At 53.8% G+C, this 20,938-nt stretch overlaps 1 protein-coding gene across 4 annotated transcripts in view; it reads left to right on the top strand.

Annotated features, from left to right (window-relative positions):
• The window catches only part of OPHN1 (oligophrenin 1), a 55,782-nt gene that overhangs the window by 8,946 nt on the left and 25,898 nt on the right, over positions 1-20,938 (top strand). For 3 of the 4 annotated variants that reach the window (XR_011811844.1, XM_038184020.2, XM_038184019.2), the window contains exons 2-7: positions 8,013-8,108; positions 11,796-11,857; positions 13,797-13,868; positions 19,903-20,004; positions 20,202-20,312; positions 20,811-20,915. Coding sequence is in view for 3 of the 4 variants with exons in the window: in XM_038184020.2 (XP_038039948.1) it covers positions 8,013-8,108; positions 11,796-11,857; positions 13,797-13,868; positions 19,903-20,004; positions 20,202-20,312; positions 20,811-20,915 (548 nt within the window). In the remaining variant the exon portion in view is untranslated. Of the gene's footprint in view, positions 1-8,012; positions 8,109-11,795; positions 11,858-13,322; positions 13,465-13,796; positions 13,869-19,902; positions 20,005-20,201; positions 20,313-20,810; positions 20,916-20,938 lie in introns of those variants that run through there. The other variant, XM_072043075.1, reaches the window with a different exon arrangement.

The raw sequence follows: 20,938 nt of genomic DNA on the forward strand, positions 1-20,938 counted from the left end.
AACATTTCTGTTGATTTCTAGGGCTGCTCCTCTCTGTAACTCCCATCTCAGTTACTCGTGCGCTTTGCCCCATCTCCCTCCTGTCTTTTTCCAGTTTTGCTGAAGGAACCACTCCGGTTTGCAGAACTGCTGGATGGGTTTGAAAGGCCAGAAAAATGCCAGCGGTGAAAAACTGTTCTGTCAGGAGTCGAGCGTTCAGAGTCTGCTTCTGCCTCCTGCTCGCGAGGAGGAGCATTAAGCTTCAACTGGAGCCAAGAGCACAAGAAGTGGTTTTGCCAGCAGCGGCGGTGCCGTAGTGCTGCTCCATGCGGGGAGAGCAGGGGCTGCCAGCGGCTGTGTCCCTGCCTGGCCATGCTCAGGGAATGCCCCGCACCTCGCAGGGAGGTCGTGGCTGTCCTCAAATGGCAGAAGCAAAACCATGAGCTAGGTGGAGGGGTGCAGCAGCCCCACGCGCCCACCCACCTCTGCACAGGACCGCGGTCACGGCTGCTCCTTTCCTCTTGGACAGCATCCTCCAGAGGCTGTCCTACAGCAGCAAGGCAAACCTTGCACGCTTGCTTTTTGGTTTTTGTTCTTTTTTGTCTGTTTGTCGCACTTCTTGAGCTGCTATGTTGCACCCTTCAGAGCTGGAGACAAGGGGCGGACGGGAAGGCTCCTCCAGCCCGCTTGCACTCCCTGAGCTCCCTGCAGTCACAGGGAAGCGGCTGCTCGGGAGGCTGGCAGCCTCCTGCTCGGGGCAGCCAGGAAGGCTGCTGGGCTTTTAATCGCTGTGATCTTTGATCGAGCGTCACGAAGCCTGCCAGCTTTCCTGAAGTGCAGCAGGTACGGTGTGGCAGGTTTCCCTCCGTCCGTAAAGGAGATAAGGCAAGCAGGAGAACCATGATTAATGTGAACAATTGCTGTGTTGGTCTTCTGCTTGTGCTTGTTTGTTTTAAACAAGCAGTAAAGAAATAAACAAGCCCATCAAGCAAGTTCGTGCACTTGACACAAGGGGGGCGAGGAGGAGAATTTATGGGAATGAAAAGTTACATTGTGGGTAGGAAACAAACCAGGGTGGCGAAGGTAGGAGGGTGATCTGTAAGTTTAGTTAATGACACACGAGGCAAATCACAGCTTGTAGCACAAAGGGCCCTACAAAAGGCACAAAGAGCTGTGTACGAGCAGGTACGGGTACCAAAAAGTGTTTGTAGCTGAACTGCAGCCCTGCCCTGCTCCCTGGAGCCTGCACTACATCAACCACGGTAGTGAAAAGGCAGTTAATAACAGGCACAGTCAATAAAGGACCGATTGGAAAGATGAATGATAAATGCATAACAAAAGCGTTGGGCATTCAGGAAGATCCTTTGCCAGAGAAACGTAAAGCACAGCTAAATGGAGCAGGTTATTTTTAGCAGTTCGGGCTAGCCATTTATTTCTGGCAAATGGAAAACCCAAGTCAGCCTGTGAAAAATGACCTCTGTAAAACGTGTCAGTATTTCTGAACCTCCACGGTGGCCAGAAAGCCTTTGAGGCGTTTGCAAACAACTTGCCAGGGGTTAACGCCGAGCACTGCCTGCTGTGCGACGGGCCCTGGTGTGATGGCCTGGTGGGGAGCGGTGTGTATGGCACAGCTGGAGGGCTATTTTCTAGCAAGTTGCTTGTGTGGATTTGGGACTACCTACGAGGCTAACCGGAAGATTATTTTTTTTTTTTTTCCTCTTCTGAAAAAATCAACATGTTTTTGTGTTCAGGCAGCTGTAGAGGACTGTTCGGAGCGCTCTGAGTCAGGGCTGATTACTCACTTAATGACACATCTGCGTGCAGCCCGGGGAGCCTCGTTGATTTCAGAGTTGAGGTATTTTGGTGGGACAATGTTTGGGGACGTTGTGGAGTTTGTACACACCGTAGAAGTACAACAGTCCAGGGCAGAATCTGGCAGCCTGGCCAAACACTTTGTGTGCCGGCTGGTAAAGCTTTGCTGCCGGTAGAGAATCCTCTGGACACGGTGGGGTCGGGTACACGCATGCAAAACCTCATCTCTTGGATGGTAACATGGATGAACTCTCTTTTATACAACTCCCTGTAAAATTATTCAGTGGGAGTTGCTAACAATGGACACATTCTTTTCCCCTCAGGGATTACAACCCTCCCTTTCTCATGCTGGAGAAAAATGGTATTTCTCGTGTTCTGCATATCCCGTTGCACAACTCTCCACAACGAGCTAGAAAAAGTTCTGAAGTGACCAGGCTTGAGAAGATACATAGGTGTATGCATCCTCAGCTGCTGTACGTCAGGGTTTTGTAACGTTTCCATGAAAAACTGAATTTCCAGAGCTCAGATTTTCTATTTTTTGAAAGAACAAAGCATTTGGTTTTGCTGTTTGTTTTCAGTCTGGAAAAGAGGAAAGCAAAATGCAGAACCGGAGCGCCTTACACATTTGGTCTGTTTGTTTGTGCTGCCAGAGCTCAAAAATTGCTTTGGGTTTTCCTTCTCTCAGCACGTAGGTGAGCTGTGGGGGTGCTAGGCAGCTTCATGGGCTGACTGCATGGGCTGGCATGGGCAGAGATGTCCCTGCGGCCACAGGAGCCGGGACGGGCTCTCACCCTGAGCTCCCGCAGGGCTGCCCATGGGTGTCTGCCCCCACCCCACAAGAGCACTGCACGCAGTGGTCTGTTCCTCAAAAAGGACCCAGAAGTGTAAAACCAGCTTGTGTTCAGGTATTCCTTCCAGGCATTTATGCTTTTGTCTCACGGCGTTTCCCCCTGTTGGAGCCAAGTTAAGGGATGAGCTGCGTTTGCTCTAGAAGTGACACCGGATGATTGCCACAGTGACGGGGTTTGCTCTTTTGTTTTTTCTCCTCAATTTCTAGTGCAATGAGTGTGGAGCAGTGCCTGACTTAGGTTAGCAACGGAGCTGCTGAACCCTGCCTGCTTCAGCCACGGAGCCCTGCTGGAGTAGGAGCACTTCTCCCGTAGCTTTTTGCTGGGTGACATGAAGGTGGTCCTGCTTCACCGGGTGCTGAACGTGAAACGAAGGGGATGCAGTGAAGGGTTCGGCACAGGGATGGCTGGGCAGCAGGAAGGCTCCGCGAGGGTACTGGCAGCCTGCTCCCAACGGATTTGGAGTGCGTGCTCTGCAGCTTCTCTGCTGTGCAATGGGGTGTTTATGTTTTTTCCCAGTGTTTATTTCTAAAAGTCACACTGCTTTCTCTGCATCTGCTACACCCAAGGCCACGTTGTGTCTCTGGGGCGTTAAATGAGGCGGGCCAAGCACAGCCCTCTTTGTCTCGTGCACGGAGGTGCCGGTGGTCCCTAGCAGTCCCCAGCGGGCTGGCTGTGGCATTTCTATTTTTATGTGCTCGGGGATGCCTTTCGCTCGGCAGCAGGTGGCCATTACAATCCTGCAGAAGTTTGAAATGAGAAACCCCATTTGTTCCTTGCTGAACAGGGCGTGGGCTTCCTCGAATAGCTGCAATCTATAGAGGTGACTTTATATATGCATTAATGTAATGGAAATTTATTCGTGTAGCTTGTAAGCGTGTCAGGGCTGTACCTGGCGCTTGTTCTCTCCCTCTTGCCAGATGCCATTTGGTGAGCGCTGTCCTGTGTGGAAGGATCGGATTTTATTTTTACTAGAAGAGTAAATTATTGTTACCGCAGATTGCTGAAGCTGGCATCATTTACTGAACACTGCAAGGAAGAGAGTCCTAATGGATTTTTGATTGAATTCATTTTGGTGAGTTCCCATGGAAACAAGCTGTACCAAGCAGGCAGGGTCCTCAGAACTGACGTGAAGCCATCAAATGCTCCTGCTGCTGGGCAGCAATCAGACTGTGCCTGCTTTTTGAGTGGCGTTCCTGGCTCGCAGAAGGAGCAGCATCCCCCCGTGACTGCCCGGCTCTCCACGTGGCTGTGGGGCTACCTCTGTGCCCCCGGGCTTTGGGCGTGAAAAGCAGGGAGCAGGCAGGGGCCGTGCGGTTGGCAGCTGTGTACTTGCATCAAAGGGGGAAAATAAAAATACCCAAGTTTCTGCTAAATGAGGGGAAAATACAGATGCTCTGCCTGGGGGCCCTGGTGCGATCCACGGGTACAGGCTCGTGCTGCAAGTCCCCCAGGGGCCCAGCCCTTCATGCGTGAGTGTCCGCTGTTCCTGCTGTGCTCGGGATGCCAGCAGGCGCTTCTGCAGCAGGGGAGGGTGCCAAAACCATCCCGAGTTCACTTTGCCAATAAGCATCTCCATCATAACAATGACACTCCTAACGCCATAGGAGTACCCAGCACTGTCTTTGTGTGTGTATATATAGGATTTGTCAGAAATCGGTGTTCAGCCAAGGCCCCGTACGTGTACAACGAGTAACGTGGGGCGGTAGGAGTCTGGTTTCCATTAAATGATCTTTGAGAGCCGTGCCAGACGCTAGCAGCACCGCTTCTCTTTCCAACTAGTTCAGTTCTTTCCTAACCCTAAATCTTGAATAATTGTTCCCCTATAAAGAATTTGTCTTCCAGCACTGGGCGCTGCCTCCCTGCCCCTCTGACCACGCAGAGCTCACGGTGCCACCGTGGCTGTCCCCACAGGGGCAGCCCCTCATCTTCATGTACCCTGTCAGGAGACCGTCCCCTCCTGCTCCTGACCCCTCTCTGAGCAGCGTCCCCAAGACCATGGTGACATTTGCTGCCTGTGCACTGAGCCTTTCCAAGGCAGTGGCTCTCCTCCGGTGGCAGGAGGGCTCAGGGTGCACAGCAACATCCATCATCACTCCTTGTTCTTTCACCACGTGGATCCTGAGTGTCTGGGGCCGTGACGTGGCTTTGTTCAGTTTGGGAAGTGTTCTGTAGGCGTGGGGAATTACCGAGGTTGTTTGATGAAGTAGAATAAATGATGGAGGACGTACTGCTATGCCTAGGTCCCAAAGTAAAGGGAAAGGAATGGAAACCTGGGCTGAGCTGGTTCCTGAGGCGCTGCACTCTGTCACTGACACCTCCTCGCTGTCGCAGGGCAGCAGCTGAAAGGTGCCGGGGGCTGTGAGTGCCCCGGCTGCTGCAGGGTCAGGTCCTGGCTCAGGGGGCTCCAGTCCGTGAGCTGGGCCAGCTGGTGCAGCGCCTGCAGGAGGGCCGGGTCAGGACGAAGGTCCTGCAGTGACCGGAGCCAGCCCTGTTGCTGTGATCCCCGGTGATGCCGACTGGCCCCGGCTCAGGGAGAGGCTGGTGCTGGAGCAGCCCCGTGCCCTGGTGCAATCGCTGCGCTCACCCCAGCACGTTCCCTCTCCCAGATGGAACCGAGCGGTGCCAGACTCAGCAAGGGGCTCGAGTCTTTTTTTGCCACTAAGCTCATGTGAGATGTGGTTTATAGCGTGTCCACCTGGATTTGCTTCAGCCAGAAACTTGGCAAATGAAGTTTCAGGCCAGCCAGACAATTTTTTGAAAGGAAAATGTAACTTAAGTCGGTTCTACTGTTTCTTTTTCTTTTTTTTCTCGTGAAAAATATATTGTCTTTGGCTTTTTCAGCTCCTTCTCTGCTATTGCCCTATCCAGTTTCTATTAAAAAAAAGAGAAAAAAGGACAACAGCTAGCCAAGGACAATTTCTCCGATAGCAGCACTAGATGCTGTGCTGACACACAGGGTGGAAAAACGCTGTGTGCATCCCTCAGCCCAGGCCAGGCTGCCAGGAGCGTGACCCGCGTGTGCATTGTGGGGTGCACGGTGCTGGAGCTGCCCGGCCCCGGGGTGCTGAGCCCGGCCCTGGGAGCCAGGGCACGCCTTGTGCTCACGGACCTGCTTGGCGTGTAAATGGGGCCTTCTGGAATTCAGCCACTAATGAACTTGGGCAAGGTGTGGGGAGTGAGGAGAGGCTGGGCAGGAGGCAATTAAAAGCTTCCAGCGCAGGAGACAGTTTGCAGGGGAAGAACAAAGATTTGCCTGAGTAAGAAGTGAATGGGAGCCTCCGGGCTCGGCCTCGAGTGTGTGAATACAGTGAATGCTGCAGGGACTGAACGTGAATTATTTGCTGAGGTTTTCCATCAAATTAATGACATCATTCTGTGCGAGAGTTCACCCATTTACGCTCGCGCTCTCAGGCTCTCCTAGCAGCTGGTTGCTAAATAGCTACATTCAGGCTTGAATCTGCCCATTCAAGGGCAAAGTTTTGACCCTTGGGAGGAAACTGCTGAACAAGGCTTTTGACGGGAAAGAGGGGATTCTGTGCACTTCGAGGCTCTGCTCCGCCCGTGGCTTGGGGCCGGGCTGGATGAAGCCGCCCTTTCTTCTCAGGTCGGCTGCGCTGGGCTCAGGAGCAGTGGGGTGAGCTAAAATCCCGTCTGCTCCACAGGGGTCAGCCCAGCTCTGGAACCCGTGAATCTGCCCTCCCTCTCCAGGAGGGGCTCGCTGGGCTGTGCTGTGCTGTGCTGCAGGTCTTGTGTCCCCCAGGGAGCTCCTTTGGGCAGCAGAAAGCAGCAGCTGCTTCGTTCCCCCTGCCTCACGGCTCTGGTCAGCACCAGCCTCTGTGGAAGGAGAGCCGCGTGCTGTGCGGAGGGACCTGCGGCCCGTTAGCACGGGAGGATGCTCTGCGATCTATCTACATGCTATCGTCTGTTCCTTCGCATCTTCTACATTTTCAACCTCCTGAATTTCAGAAATCTTAGACCTCGGTGCACCCCCTCTGAGGAATTCAGGCTGGGGCTGTGCCTGTAGCTGCTGCCCAAGTTAGGGAAAGCAGCAATGTAAACACAAGTCTAAAAGTATTCCTTTGCTTTATTGTCCACATCCTGTTCGCTGTAGGCCAGGCAGGCTCGGCCTCGTTCTGTTTGTAGCTCAGGTGTTAAACTGCCCCCTACAACCGCTTGTAGCTGTGTAGGAAGGTGTGATCGACCTGATGCTGCCACGCACTTTTCCTTCATGTTCTAATTCCACAGAAGGCTACCAAGGCCTGTTACAGAGCACGTCCCTTCTCAGGCTTTGCTCCTTGGCCTGTTTTACGGCATGAAAGCCAAGAGCCCAAGGCAGCCATAACCCCGTGTGGATGCTCTGCCTGCCCAGACACCACCAGGCTGCCTCTGCTCAGACCGTGGTGCTCTCCCCGTGCCCCACTGCTGCCTGGCCCCCCGGGCTGGGGCTGGGGCTGTGCCCTGCCAGCCCCAGCGGGTGCTTGCCATGGTGAGACGGTGCCTGTGGCTTCCGCGGCTGGCCCGAGGTAGGTGGCTGTGCCCCGTGGGCCTGCTCTGTGTTACTGCGGCCCCGTCCCCGTGGAAGCTCCTCGGCCAATGTAATCAGACCGATTTACAACAAAGAAGCCACTGACGAAGTTATGGAGCAGCCACACAGGATGCAAAGACACAAAGGAGCCTTTTGGCTAGAAACTTCTCTGCAAAGTCCAAAAATAATTTGGGCTGAGCTACCAACCACCATCAGGAAGTGTCTGTGCCTCCAGACTGCCAGTGTCCTCAGCAGAGGCACAGAAGCAGGTCCGAGGGCCATCTGCAGGCACTGGGCAGAGCACAGCAGGAGCTCAGTGCCGTCAGCTGGCTCACTGTCATCTCCTCAGGCCTGTTTGTTCGCTCTGACTCCCCTGAAGAGGAGCACTTCCTCTGAACCCTGCTTTTTTTTCCCCACAGTTGTCCGATTCTACAGACTCTGCTCCTTTCTAATTGAAGCAGCTGCTGAGAGCACTAATTAGCCTGCCCACAGCATCGTGCTCAGACGAGACGCTGACGTGTGAGCGCTGCTCAGTGTGTTCGGGGCCCTGGGCCCAGGCTGCTGCCCTGCTGCCGGGGAGGTGGCTCTGCTCCTGCGGCTGGCGGCTCCCAGTAACCTTACAGAAACATTTCCAGCAGCACCGAGACACTGAGAACACGAATGCTCTCTACAGCTTCTGTTGGTTATTAACACTGCAATATTTTCTCAAGTGCTTTAAGTTCATGATGACTGTTTTTTTTTTTTTTTTTACTGCCTCACTGTAGGTTTGTACATTCAGGCTAAATTTCTTAACGCTTCTGTGTAACTGCTGCAAAATACACACTGTTTGCTCTGTCCTTTTCCAGGTTACTCATCGGCAGTGCAGAAATTCTCCCAGACTTTGCAGTCCTTTCAGTTCGACTTTATTGGAGACACCCTAACAGATGACGAGATTAATATTGGTAAGTCTTCTTTTGGATGCAAACTTTTACTGACTGAGAGCCTCTCCTTCTGTAGGAATCTGCTGGCATCGATGGTTACTGAACTGGATGTGCAGCCAGGTTCCTCAGATGCCAGTTAATGCACAGCGTATCTGTCACGTTACTTGCAGTTTAAAAAGAAAAAAAGCGAAGATGTTCAGTAGCGTATATTACAGAGCTGAACTTTGGTGGCTTGAGTCACACGTGCCTGATTCCACGGATAATTTGTGGTGGTTTTCTGTAGCTCCAGCCCTCCTCTGCCTGGCCACACCAGGAGGATGCACAGCGTGGCAGGGAGCTGCTCACTGTCCCTGTGCCTGTCCCCTGGGTGTCCCCTGCAGCTCAGCCCATGTCCCCGTGTGCTGTGGCAGGGCCACACTGCAGCAGCTCGGGGTGTTTGGCCTCGTGTCGTGCTCCTGACACTGTGTGTGCTCTGCTGCAAGCACCTCGCAAACACAAAGCAGCCCCGTGCTCTCCTGGAAAAGGCACCAGGCGTTGGGCTGCCGGGAAAAACATACTGCTGGATGTGTCATGACATGGAAAATAGTTCCCAGTCTCTGCCTGCGTGGAAGGAGGCCTGTGGCATGTGTGTCTCACTGCTCCCCACACATCTGCTTTGGGATTAGCAATCCCAAGCCCATTTTCCCACCCTGCCAGCCCGGTGCACGTTGTGTCGGTTACAAAGCTGCCAGCTGAGCCCGGGGAGCTGAAGCAAATGTGCTGAACACCCTAAACCCAGGATTTTCAAATTAATCCTGCTGTTGGATTAGCTATTGCTGCAGAATGGCCGGAGGAGCAGGGCGGGCACCCCCTGCTGCTGGGGGACACCAGGAAGCGCTGCAGCCGCTGGGGGTCCAGCCCTGCTGCCGGGCACAGGCGGTGGGCCACGGGGTGCCCGGGCCACGAGGCGTTTATGAAGTGGCCACAGCTTTTGTCAGGCTGTTGTGTGACCAGCGGCTCCAAGCTGACAGTGCTGATGTCGGGTCTCAGCCGTCACTTAAAAGGGAAGGAAGTAAGGCCTGTTGTCTTGGTTGTTTTATTTAAAGCAGATTGTGGCTTGCCCTTCAAAATCTGATTTCCTCTGTGGAAAGTTGCTAGGTGAAGCCTGCTGGAAATGAGTCAGCCTCCAAATCTAGGGGAAATAGAGGTGCTGAATTTCCAAACACATCTGGATAATGGAGGGGAAGACGCTGCATTATAAGCTACCTTCTGGCCAAGGAGGGATGTGAAGGCAGCAGCCAGCCGAGGAGAGGAGCATCGCATCCCTCTGCTGCTGGCAGGCACGGAGCTCCAACACCCCACACACACTGCTCCTTCACCGCCCCATGGCAGGCGGGCACCTCCCTGCCCCAGTGCCCAGCGCTCGGCTGGGGGCGGCGAGGAGGGCAGCTGGAAACGACAGACCCCAGGGTGCAGGGGGACGGCCAGGTGCAAGGGGACAGGGAGCGGAGGAAAGCAAGAACGGATCACAGCACATGTAAAATACTCTGGGGCAAAACAAGTGTTTTTTCCCTATTTCTGTTTTTGCTGCGTTGTGTTTTTGTTGCTTTCCCGAGAGGACCCAGATTATCCAGTGCGAAAAGTCTGTGTTGTGTTCCTCCTCCTACAGCCAATCTGGAGTGTCTGCGCGGGGCTGAGCTCAGGGCGCTGCAAGGCTCTCGCATTCCCCAAACAGGAGCGGGGTGTTGGCATCTCTGCAGCACTTCCCATCTCCTACAGGGCTTCTGAGGCATAAGGATGTGCGCGGGCGTAGGAGCTGATTTCAGGCACAGGATATGGGAACGAAGCAAAACATTGACAGCTCTTCTTGCCGTGCTTCAGGGAAGGCGTTTGATCTGTAAATATAGCTAATGGGGTGCTTTTATCTTGTTACGTAGGCAGACAGCGAGCTGACACTCGTGCTCCCAAGGTGGTGGCTTTGAACACTGCATGTGTGAGCCAGGACACACAGGATCTGCTGGCGCTGTCTGTCGCAGGCAGCGCCTTCCCACGGGGACGCGAGCTCCAGGCACGTCCTCGCTGCACATCCACGGCTGCGTGCTGCCTCCCGACACGGCGAGCACAGACCCAAACGCTGCATGGGTCTCGCAGCAGGGCTGTAGCCTACGTGCCCGTGGTGCAGGGACAAATTCAGGGCTGCTCGATGGCTGCAGCCAGGAAACATGTGCCTGGGTGCATCCTGCAGAGGAAGAAAACCACATCTAGTGAAAATTTTAGGCACCATAACTTTTTTTTTTCTCCCTGTAACTTCATGTCTGGATTCTTTCTCTCCCTATGATAATTCCTTTCCAGGCTCAGGCCCCTTGTACTTAGCTCATGGCATCTGTGTGTGCACTTCAGGTTTCATGTCGTCCTGAGTAACCACGGTGCAAGTCCACCCGTCAGCCCTGTGGCAGCGCACGGTAAACTGCTGGGACGTTTGTGTATGGGGCTCTGAAGCCCTCACTCTGGAAGAGAGCTCAGAAACCCCTGACTCATCAGAAAGGTTACGTTTTGATGATGCCGGCTGAATGACTGTATCACGAGGCTGTGGTTTTTCTGTTCTGTGTCTGCCTCAGCAATTGCCGAGCGAGTCCCGTAGCACTGCAAGTTCACGCTCACTCGCTGTGCAGCCGTGTCATGGCTGCTTTTAGCAGAAGGACAGGTCCTGTCCCAAGGTCCTGCCTGTGGGTGCGGGGCCCTCAGTTTGTGATAGGGCAAGAATCCTCTCCTCTTATCTGTGGCATGAGCTGCTGCTGGACGTGCCTCGCTGTGTGCACGGGTTGTTCCCTCGCATGCTGCCCCTGCCCAGAGCTCCTGAGGCTGCCCTTCTCAAGAGCCCTGGTGCCAGGCACTCTGCTGAGCTGTCTTCTGGTTAATCCTTAGATGTTCCTTAAATCACTCAGGAGCTGGTCAAGTCCCTCTGTGTGCTTTGCTGTGCGTGCAGAGCCTGACCTGCATGCAAAGCAAAGGGGTTCCTGCAGCTGTGGCAAAGGAAACCCACCCGTGTGGCAGCCAGAAGCACCGGGCAGTGTGAGACCCCGTGGGAGCTGCCCACGGTGGGGCTGCCAGGCTGCTGGCCTGGGATCCGCAGGGACCCATGGAGCTGTGGGAACATCTCACAGCAAGCTCTGGCCTGTGCCAGCGAGCTCGGCACCGCGTGGTTCCCAGGCTTGGTGCAGTTGGAGCCCCCGAGGCCGTCCGCAGGAGCCGCACCGTGCGCACGGGTAGGTGCTGGCCCAGCCCGCTCCCTGCTCTCCTGGAGAGTCGGGACGTCAGTTCTCATTGCAGTGCTGGTCGTGCCTACCTGGTGGGAAAGGTTTTCCCCTGACGGCTGCCTGCAGCCTGCCCTGCTGCAAGTTGAGCTGCTTCCTGCGCCCTGCCCCTGACGGCAGGCGGTGCCCGCTGGGACAGCCCCGCGGGCAGGCTGTGCGCTGCTCCTACCTGGGCTCTTTGTTTCCACCAGGCTGAACGAGCCTCATGTTTTCAGTTTGCTAAAGGAAAGGTTTCATATTGTTTGTGTTTCGGTTGGACTCCAAGAAAACTGCTGATGCCTAAGATCCTTTTTGTTTTATTGTTTAACGTTGTGGGGAGAGTTGTCCATGCCTATAACCTCACCAACAGCTGCTGACCTTGGTGGTTTCTGCCAAAAGGTGCCACTTGCTGATCCAAGCTCTCTTCTCTTTGCAGCCGAGTCCTTCAAGGAGTTCGCAGAGCTGCTCCAGGAGGTAGAGCTTGAGAGATCGATGATGGTAAGATCATCCCAACTGTGCGCTGGTAGTTGCTGCCTGGCTGTAACATTCAAATGCCAAATCCTGGCTGAACTACAGCCACGTGTGGAGCTTCCCATCGTGCGGGAGCTGGCAGCAGCAGGGATGTCGTGTTTGCAGCACGTCTGAGCTGTGGTGCCATCACTGTGTGCCCTCAGCATTGGAGGGGAAGGTGCTGGGGGGGAAGGGGAGAGGTTGTCCCACGCCAGTGCCCCAAACCTCTCCTGAGTGCCGGGCATGCTCCGCTGGTGAGCACCTCCAGGTGCCGCCGCCTGCAGCAGCTTTGTATCTGATAGCTGGTAACAGGCTGTTCTGGTGAAACTGAACCTTAAAGAATAAGCAGCAAGACGAGTTTATCTCCTCATTTCCCCCCGTGGGAGCTGCACTGTCCCCCCGTGCCCCTGCCCTTCCCAGCACGCAGATCTTGCAGGGCGATTTGTTCCCGTCCGTCCCCTGTGGTGCTGTGCCCTCTGCGCCTCCAAAACTCCTCAAAATGCAACGAGTGCTGGCTTTCCATTTCACTCCTAATTCCAGGAAAAACACGAAGGTTAGGCTCGGTGGAGAGCCTGTGCAGCGTGCCAGGAATTAGCTGCTTGGCTCTGCTCGCTCCTGCCTCGTGCAGCAGGGAGAGCCCGCGCCAGGCCGGGCCCACGCCGCAGGGGTGGCAGCACTGCTGGGACGCTGCTGTCCTGCTCTGCAGGGCACAGGCAGGGGGGGGCAACAGGAGGAAACCAGTGAGAGGCCGGAGGAAAGCAGTAAGATATTGCTTTATTAATTACAGCCCAGGCAATGGCTCCTTTCGCAATGGGTAAGTGGGTGGAAGGGATCATTTCAGGGATCGTGGATGCTTTTAGGGACATTGGCTGACTTTGCTGAATTTTTTTTGCCCTCCACTTGCAGGACCGATCTCTTTTCTGTAGCTCCCTCAGAAGGTTTCGTACTCTCACTGTGTTCATCAGCTTTAAGTTACCTGAAAGGTCTGCGCCAGCGTGGTGTCACGTCCCTTTCTTCTCCCCCCTCCTTTCTGTAAGGCAGGGAGGCAGGGCAGGCTTCCCTCTTCCCCAGCGGTCATGCAGCAGCCTTGGATGCGCTCATGGAAAGCAGGGCTCGTGCAGCAGCCACGGCATCCCGAGCAGAGGGCAGGGGGAGCAGCAGGAGCACTGCGTCCTCCTCGGCTCCATCCCTTCCTCCCGAGCAGGCAGGGCAGGGCAGCTTGCTGTGGGCTGGGACCCAGCTGAGCTGACAAGTCCCCGGAGCGTTTTGAGGATCCATCTGTCCTGTTCCATGCCTCCGAGAGATAAACAAGCAGCTGGGCCTCCTTGGGGCTGCTCCGAGTTAGTGCTCGCACACAGCCGGCCTGCCTCCAGCACGCGGCTCTCCTCGGGCAGCCGCCCTGTCCCAGGAGGAGGGGTGGCCGGCACCTCTGAAGGGCTCGTCCTGCCGGGGTCTCTGCACAGCACCAGGTCACAGACCCGGGGGCTCCCCCACGGGGTCCTGGTGTGGCTGTGGGGGCGGCAGGAGCAAAGCCTTGGCCGCGTGCCTGCTGCGGGGCGCAGATGGGGCTGCAGGGTCCCCAGGGGATTTCAGAGGTTGGTCCCGGGGATTTCGGGGGAGTAGCACGGCACTTAGGGCAGGGAGGTCTGGCTCAGCGTGCAGCACAGATGGCAGGCTGGGGGAAGCCCCTGCAGTTAATTGCCAGAGGTCCCCAAAGCCTCTTGTGCTGTGATTCAAGTTTTCTGTGCATTGCGAGTGGGAAGAAGTGGATACAGAGGTTAAGTGACTTCACCTGTGAACAGAGGAGTTTGTATTCAGAGACATGTGAAAAGTTCTGGGAGTTCTTGGCTCCCAGCCCCATGCAGCCTCTGTTTAGGAGAAAATGAATCTGTGTCCTGTAATTAAAGTGTTTTTCTCCGCACTTTAGGTACAAAATGCTAGTGATTTGCTGATCAAACCCTTGGAAAATTTTCGGAAGGAGCAAATAGGGTTCACCAAGGTAAGACTTATTAATTTCTTTTACATTTGAACAGATTTGTTTTCTACTGCTGTGTTATTCCTTTTCCCTCCCAGCTTTTATTGTTTTAAAATTGTTGTACTATATGTGGGCTTCGTGCTTTCAGAAACTTCCCTCACGCTGGAGTTCAGCTGCTGGAGTGTCTGCGCTGTGACTTTTAGTCTGATTTTTCAATCATAAGAGGCTCCAAAACCTTTTCCTGAATTCTTTGGGTTCTCATCTGGCCTAATACCAGCCCTGTCTCTGTTCCAAGCGAGGAATGCTTGTTTCAAAGAGTGATCGAGATACTCCCTGCTTCTTTCTCTTTTCTCCCCTTTGTTCATTTAACGCCACTGAGAGTAAAATACTTCCCCTGCTAAGTGTGCGTTAGAGCCGGGGCTGGGAGGGAGCGCAGCAGAGGCCAGCAATCAGAGCTTGATTATAGTCACAGGGCTTTTGTTAGGAAATATTTAAATAAAGCATCTAATGAGTCTTTCAGATGGATCAAACTTTTAAAGAAACAAACTCTGAAAAGCAAAGTCTGCACATGTTGAGCAGAAAAGATTATTTTTCCCTTGTCTGCTATCAAGAAGCCCAGGTTCCACGTTACTCGGCGGCAGCTTGAGATGGGGCTGGCTCCGAACCAGCTCAGAAATGGAGATGTTTTGGAGAACACTTGGGGCTTGGATTCTGCCCAGCCCATCTGGAGCCTTTGACGTTTTATAAATACAGGATTTAAGGAACGATACTTGATCGCCATCCTGCCCTTCAGACCCCCCCGTACAGCAGTGTTTGTACAACGCAGCCCTGAGAAGCGGCAGCAGGGTGAGCGTGGGGGGCTCACACAGCGCTGCGGGCACCTCGTGGGTGTCTGCGGTGCCCAGGCACGGCCGTGGTGGGGCTGAGAAGCCTCCCCCCTGGTCTCTGCGGTACCGGAGAGCCAGCAAGTGTTTAGGGAAGCGTCACGGGGAAGGATTCACAGGGACAAGGTCAAGCTTTTCTTCCCCTTCTAGTTTATGGAACACTTAAATCAAGAGGGCAGCAGCCTGCGAATGTTAGGATGAGTGTTAAAATGCCTCTTAGGCTCTTTCTTCTTGAGCCAGCCCTCGGTGTGCAAGGTCCTCCGAGAGCTGTCCTGGGGTGGTGTGTGCACCCCAGCGCTCCTGGCAGCACGAGGGGGGCCGGGCAGGCGCAGCGCACACCGCGGATGTGGCGGGGGAGCTCGTGCCCTCTGGTTCGTTTCCCATATTTTGGCAGAGGCACCTTCTGTGAGATGTTTTCTGTTCTCCGTGCAAGATGCTGAGGCCAGATAGGAAGAGTGTCTGAATTGGGTCTTTGTGATGACTCTGGGTGGAGAGAAGCCAGACGGTCTAAGACATCTGAGCCTGCATTAACCCATTTTCCGGGGCTGAGCGGTGTCTCTGCCAGATGCTGTGCTCAGCTCCGCTCGGGGCTGCTCTCCGGGCTCTCCCTGGGACCTCCTTCCCCAGCCGTCCTCTGCTGGCCCCAGGCCGTGGGATTGTCGCTCCTGTGACTTGGTGGTAAATGTTTGTGCACAGAAACATCACAAATAAAACAGAGCATCCAGGATGCCCTGAGCTGGCACGGTTTTCAGCCCGGGCCCTGGAGCCTTGTTCTGCTCAAAATGAGCCAGCAGCTGGGGAACAGCAGGAATGAAACGACGTGAGTGGTATCAGCGGGGTGCAGGCTTCAGCTGAAGGAGAGCGAGCATGGGATGGCTTCTGGTTTTATTTCACGTTAGGTCATGTTCATGGAGGGCAGACTCCGTGCTCAGCCCAGTTTTTGGGCTTGGTGGGTTTTGTATCCTGCCACAGGCCAGGAAAAAAAGGCCAGGTTACACCAGGTGTGTTTTTATGGAAATGTTCTTCCTATAGCCCTCAACAGCATTTTACTATTTAGAAATCATATATGTATATATATATTAACTGCTGAGGCATCATAAAAACTAGTTGAAAACTCGGGCATGGGGTATTTTTTGCACTAGGAACACACTTCTCTTTTTTTTGTTTCTTTCCTCTGCCTTTGCCCAGCTGAGTGCTTGAAGCAGCAGCCGGGCACGCAGCCTGTCCCGCGCCCTCAGTTCCTCTGCGATTCCAGGCAGCAGCTTGGGATTTCCCCAAACTCATCTGCAGTTTGAATTCATTCGCTGTCTTCTTTACCTAGCGCTCACGAGCACATCGCCATTCGTGTCCGTGTGGGGAGCGGTAGCTCTGCTGTGATTTCAGGATTATTGTCATCGCAGAAGAGGAGCGGAGCGGGGCAGGAGATGCAGCAGCAGCAGATGCACTCAGTGTCTGCAGGATTTTGGCAGTCAGAGTTTTTACAGGCTCTGCTCAGAGCCACCTCCTGGTTTGCTCTGCAGGGACAAGGGGGAGCCCAGCAGCACCCCGTGTGTCCTCCTGCCGCGCTCCTTCGCCCTCCGAGTCCCTGCAGCCACATTTGGGGTGCAGCTCCCGGCAGGCACCGTGCGGCTCCTTTAGGTGCCTTTGGTTTGGTTTCAGACAAACAGCCGTGTGAGCTGGCTCCTTGCTGCTCACCCTGCCAGGAGGGGAATCTCCGAGGATCCCAATTAGCAAGTAACTGGTTAAGGGCGAGTTCTGGCAGGGCCGTTTGTCCTTCTCACCATCCCCCAGCTCTCGCTCAGGCTGGAACCGAGCCCCCTGCAGAGGCAGCGCCCAGCACACACACAGCACTCCGCAGCACAGCTGGGTGCAGCAGCTCCAGCTGCTCGGTTCTGACTGCGCCAGCATCTGCTGCAGCTCAGAGAGCAAAGCTGTCACCGAGCACCTTCCTGTGCTGATCCTGTGCTGGCTGTGTTGGGCTGCGATCGCCTGGGTGTCTTTGGGAGAGCAAATAAAAGATGGGTGGCTGCTTGGACTTGCACACTGGCAAATCTGAGCGGGAAGGTAATGCCTCCCTTTGCTGAATATTCATGACGAACTAATTTATGCTCATAGTTCCAGATTGTGCTTCAGTCTGGGTGTTGTTTTTTTCTGTTGTGTTCCTTTTTTTTTTTTTTTTGGCGTGCTCTGTTCAGCAGCCAACAAGCTCTTAGAAACCTTGGCTTGAAAATCAGGAGGGATTTGTAGTACATCCTTCTGCTTTTCAGTTATATGTTAATTAGCAAGAGTGCAAAATGCCTGGCAGACCTCCATTTGCATGCCCCAAATCCCGTTTCTCACTGCTCTGCTCTCCACATGGCCACAGCTGTGCGCGGACAGCCCAGGCTCCTGCTCCCTGAGCCCGGGGACGAGCTCGGGGCTCCCGGCCGGGTGCGGGCACTGCCAGAGGGGGAGGCTCCTCCTGAAGGAGCTGCTGCTGCAGGAAAGCTCTTTCATTGCTCCCCCAGACCTCCTTGGCACGCCACATCCACGGGGTGGCTGCTGGGGCTTGGTGTTTTACACCCGCTCCTGGCATCGCCATCCTCCATGCACCGTGCTGGCAGCAGAGGGTGCGAGCTGCGGGGCTGTAACGCTGCTCTGGCCATCACGGGCTCTCGGGGCAGCTTTGCTTTGGTGCCCTTCTGTGGCACGTGCTGCCAACACCGCGGGGCTTGGGGCTGCTTGCTACAAAACTGGAGCTGAGCTTAGGTTCCTGTTTTCATCGAGCCTGCCGGGTGATGGCAGAGCATTCAGGAGTGGGACTCTACGCAAAGGCTGATTTCTGCTTCACGAGGGCTTTGTTTCTCTGGATTTGGATTTACTCTCCCCGGCGTTAGTCACGAGGGCGTTGCTTTGTTTTGACAGCTCTTCCTGGCATCAGCTCTTGTGCTGCAGCACTTCTTACATTAGGTTTCACCCCTGGAGGACTCTCTCCTCTGGATTTCATGGCTGGACCTCTTTATTCGGAGGCCTAAACTTGCTAACGTGGAGTTGCAGGATCCTGAAGTGCACAGGGTGGTACCAGAAGATGCACGTTGTCCTCTTCAGGGGTTTTGTCATTGCAAGATGCCTGCTGTACTCCGGGCAGTTCAAAATAAGCAGGAATGTTTGAGCTGCTCCTCTGCAGGCGTTACTGCGTCTTGCTGTAGTGTTTGTCCTTTGCACAAGGGTTAGAGACACAGGACTCGGGGGTGGGAAGTCCTCTCCTCAGGAAGGCAGCAGCAGGAACCTCGTCCGACCTTTGGCTAAGGTGCTTCTGAGGGCCTGGTGTCCACCAGCACCAGCCTGAGTGCTGGAGGCACGGTGCTCTTCCAGCAAAGCCAGAGAGTTATTGCCAGGCGGAGATCTGACCTAGCTGGGGGGTTTGGGTGCCTTTGCCCTTTTCTAACAGATGCTCTCCACGGTGGATAAGGATAACGTGGGGAGCTGTGTGCTGCCCACCACCACGTACAAGCTTCATGCGCTCCAGTGAACAACCCTCAAGTGCCTCCTAGTGCGTGCCCACGTGAAAGTAATGTTTCTGCTTCCACAGGGAGTACAACAGCAGCCACTGTGAGCAAAGGGCTAAGAAAACAGGCAAGGGCACCGTGCTGAGCCAAAGCACCAGTGTGGGAGCCCCCCCGTGTCCCACCATGTGTGACATCCTACTAGACCAAATAATCCATGCAAGTGGAACAGGGAAGCAAAACTTCACAAAGGAGAACTGACTGAAAAAAAAAAAAAAGGAAAAAAAAAGAAAAAGAACTTTATTTAAGAACCACAGCCTCAAACTTTGTAATCATTATTGAATTCATGAGCAAAATATCTAGTATTTAATAGTTTGCCAGGCTCCATCTGGTCTGCTTCTTGGTGGTATTGGTGTGTGTTAGCTGAAATGTTGCAAGAGAACAGCATTTCAGGGCTTCTGGGAATTAATTGTTGGAAGCTATCACTAATTGCACAGTAGGCTGGGGTGTCCTAACTCTGCTTTCTGCTTGCTTGAGCTTTCAAAACCTGCCCAGGGGGTTTGGGCGTTCGTTGCACACCCCATACACACTAGTGCTCATCTGCTCGGACCTGGCGCTGGGGCTGCTGGCTGGAATGCCTTTATTTTGCAGAGTAACTCCCCCTCAGCAGTCACTGACAGCTCACCAGCTTATATCGGGATTCGTTAACGTGGCTCCTACTGGTGGGTGACTCTTGATTGCCGTAGTGCACTGTGCTTTCGCAGCCGCTGTAAGGCATAAGCCAGCGGCACATCCTCAGCTCAGCTGTTCTCTGGGGTTCGTTCTCAGATTTCTCTTCTTGTTCATATCCCAGACATTCACCCCTTCGGATCTGTCAGCGTAAGCAAACCTTTGTGTTACACTGATTCCTTCACAGAGCCTTTCTTAACAAATCAGCCCACACCTCGTGTGTGCCTGTGTTGGGGATGTTTGTAAATGAGGTCAATCAGAACCAGACCAGCTGTAGGAAACCTCCAAGATGTGAAGTCGTCACTGTTTATTGCTGTGTTTGATCAACCACTCTGCTGGGCTGTGTGCAGACTGGGCACTACACAGTAAGAGTTGTGTAAGGTTTGACTGCAGGGTTTCTGTTCTCTGTTTCTGCCACTGCTATGGAAGAGATGATGGCTCCCCTCCCACGTGTCACCCTCCAGTCTTCTGCTTTCATTCTCATACATTTTGGAAACACGTGATAAAAACTTAAAAAACAGAGAATTGCCAGACTCCTAATAAATCTTTTCTTATCCTGGACATGTTTTTGGCATTAAAGTACTTACCCAGTTAATGCTGAACTATGTGAACATCGTTTAGGGAACGGCGATATGTTTTTGATGCGTTGGTGTATCTCACGTTTACTGGACATTGAAGAGATCGAGCAGGGGAACAGAACCTCATCTGTGGGGCTTCTGCTACGGTGCTGACATGAGAAAATATTTAGAATGCCAGAGCTTGCCCTCGAAGCATATCTAAACCCAGTGTGAGGAACTACCTGGGGAAAGCAGAGCGAAGGAGAAGTGGCCTCCTGTTCTAATGGGACCACCAGAATTTTTCCCTGGGAATGCTGAGTTGCAGAACAGATTTTGGCTTTGTTGCATGTTCTTATCTGAAAGACGCCAGTAACCGGTTGTGCTTCAACTCTTGCATCTACAGGAAAGGAAGAAGAAGTTTGAGAAGGATGGTGAGAAGTTTTATTCCATGCTGGATCGCCACTTGCATTTGTCTTCTAAGAAGAAGGAGTCCCAGTTACAGGAGGTGTGCATGGGGTTTTCCTCAGAGTCGAGTCCAGAAGCAACACCACCACCTGCTCTAGATTTTAAAATATGGGGGGAAATAATCTCTTTTGTAACCAGTTGAACATAAGCATAAATCCACCTAGAGCTTGTTCAGGTGGGTGGGAGCAGGGCTGTGGATGTGGTGCTTCAGATCAGAGTGCTTTTTTTTTCCTTCAGGCTGACCTTCAGGTTGACAAAGAGAGGCACAATTTCTTTGAGTCATCCCTCGAGTATGTGTACCAGATCCAGGAGGTACAAGAAAGCAAGAAATTCAGTATTGTGGAACCGGTAGGAGCTTCCTTTTCTTTCGGCCCTTCCTGTTTGATGCTCGGATATGCTGACTCGGATAGCTGCAGGAAGGGATGAGCTCCCAGGCTGAATTCAGTCCTGGGGATTCTGGTGGTGGAGCAGGAGTTAACCTGCACACCTGGCTCGCTGCCGCTCCACACCTTTAGCGGTGTTTGCTGGAGCACCACGGAGCCGCTGGGCACAGCCACCCGTGGGATCTCACAGCTCTCCTGGACGAGCTGTCCGCAGCCTGCCTCTGCTTCCACAGCAGCGTCTTGCCTTTGGGGTTGTGTTTTACCAAGACAGCGTATCTGTGGGAGGCAGGCCTGGGCGTTAGACACGCCGTGGTCAGTAACTCACGTTAAGACTTGCAGCATTCCAAAATCGTAGGAAAAACGTATTTGTATATATAATTTCTGAAACCCTGCTTCCTGCTTATCTTTCCTGTGATTAGAAACTTAGAAGGAGTTTGATCTGTGTCCTGTCTCTCCTTTGCAGGTGCTGGCTTTTCTCCACAGCCTCTTCACTTACAACAACCTGACAGTTGAGCTCACGCAGGATTTCCTCCCTTACAAGCAGCAGCTTCAGCTCAGCCTGCAGAATGTACGTTCCCGTCCAGCTGAAAT

The sequence above is a fragment of the Anas platyrhynchos genome, chromosome 10, assembly GCF_047663525.1.
Source record: "Anas platyrhynchos isolate ZD024472 breed Pekin duck chromosome 10, IASCAAS_PekinDuck_T2T, whole genome shotgun sequence".
NCBI classification, from domain to species: domain Eukaryota; kingdom Metazoa; phylum Chordata; class Aves; order Anseriformes; family Anatidae; genus Anas; species Anas platyrhynchos.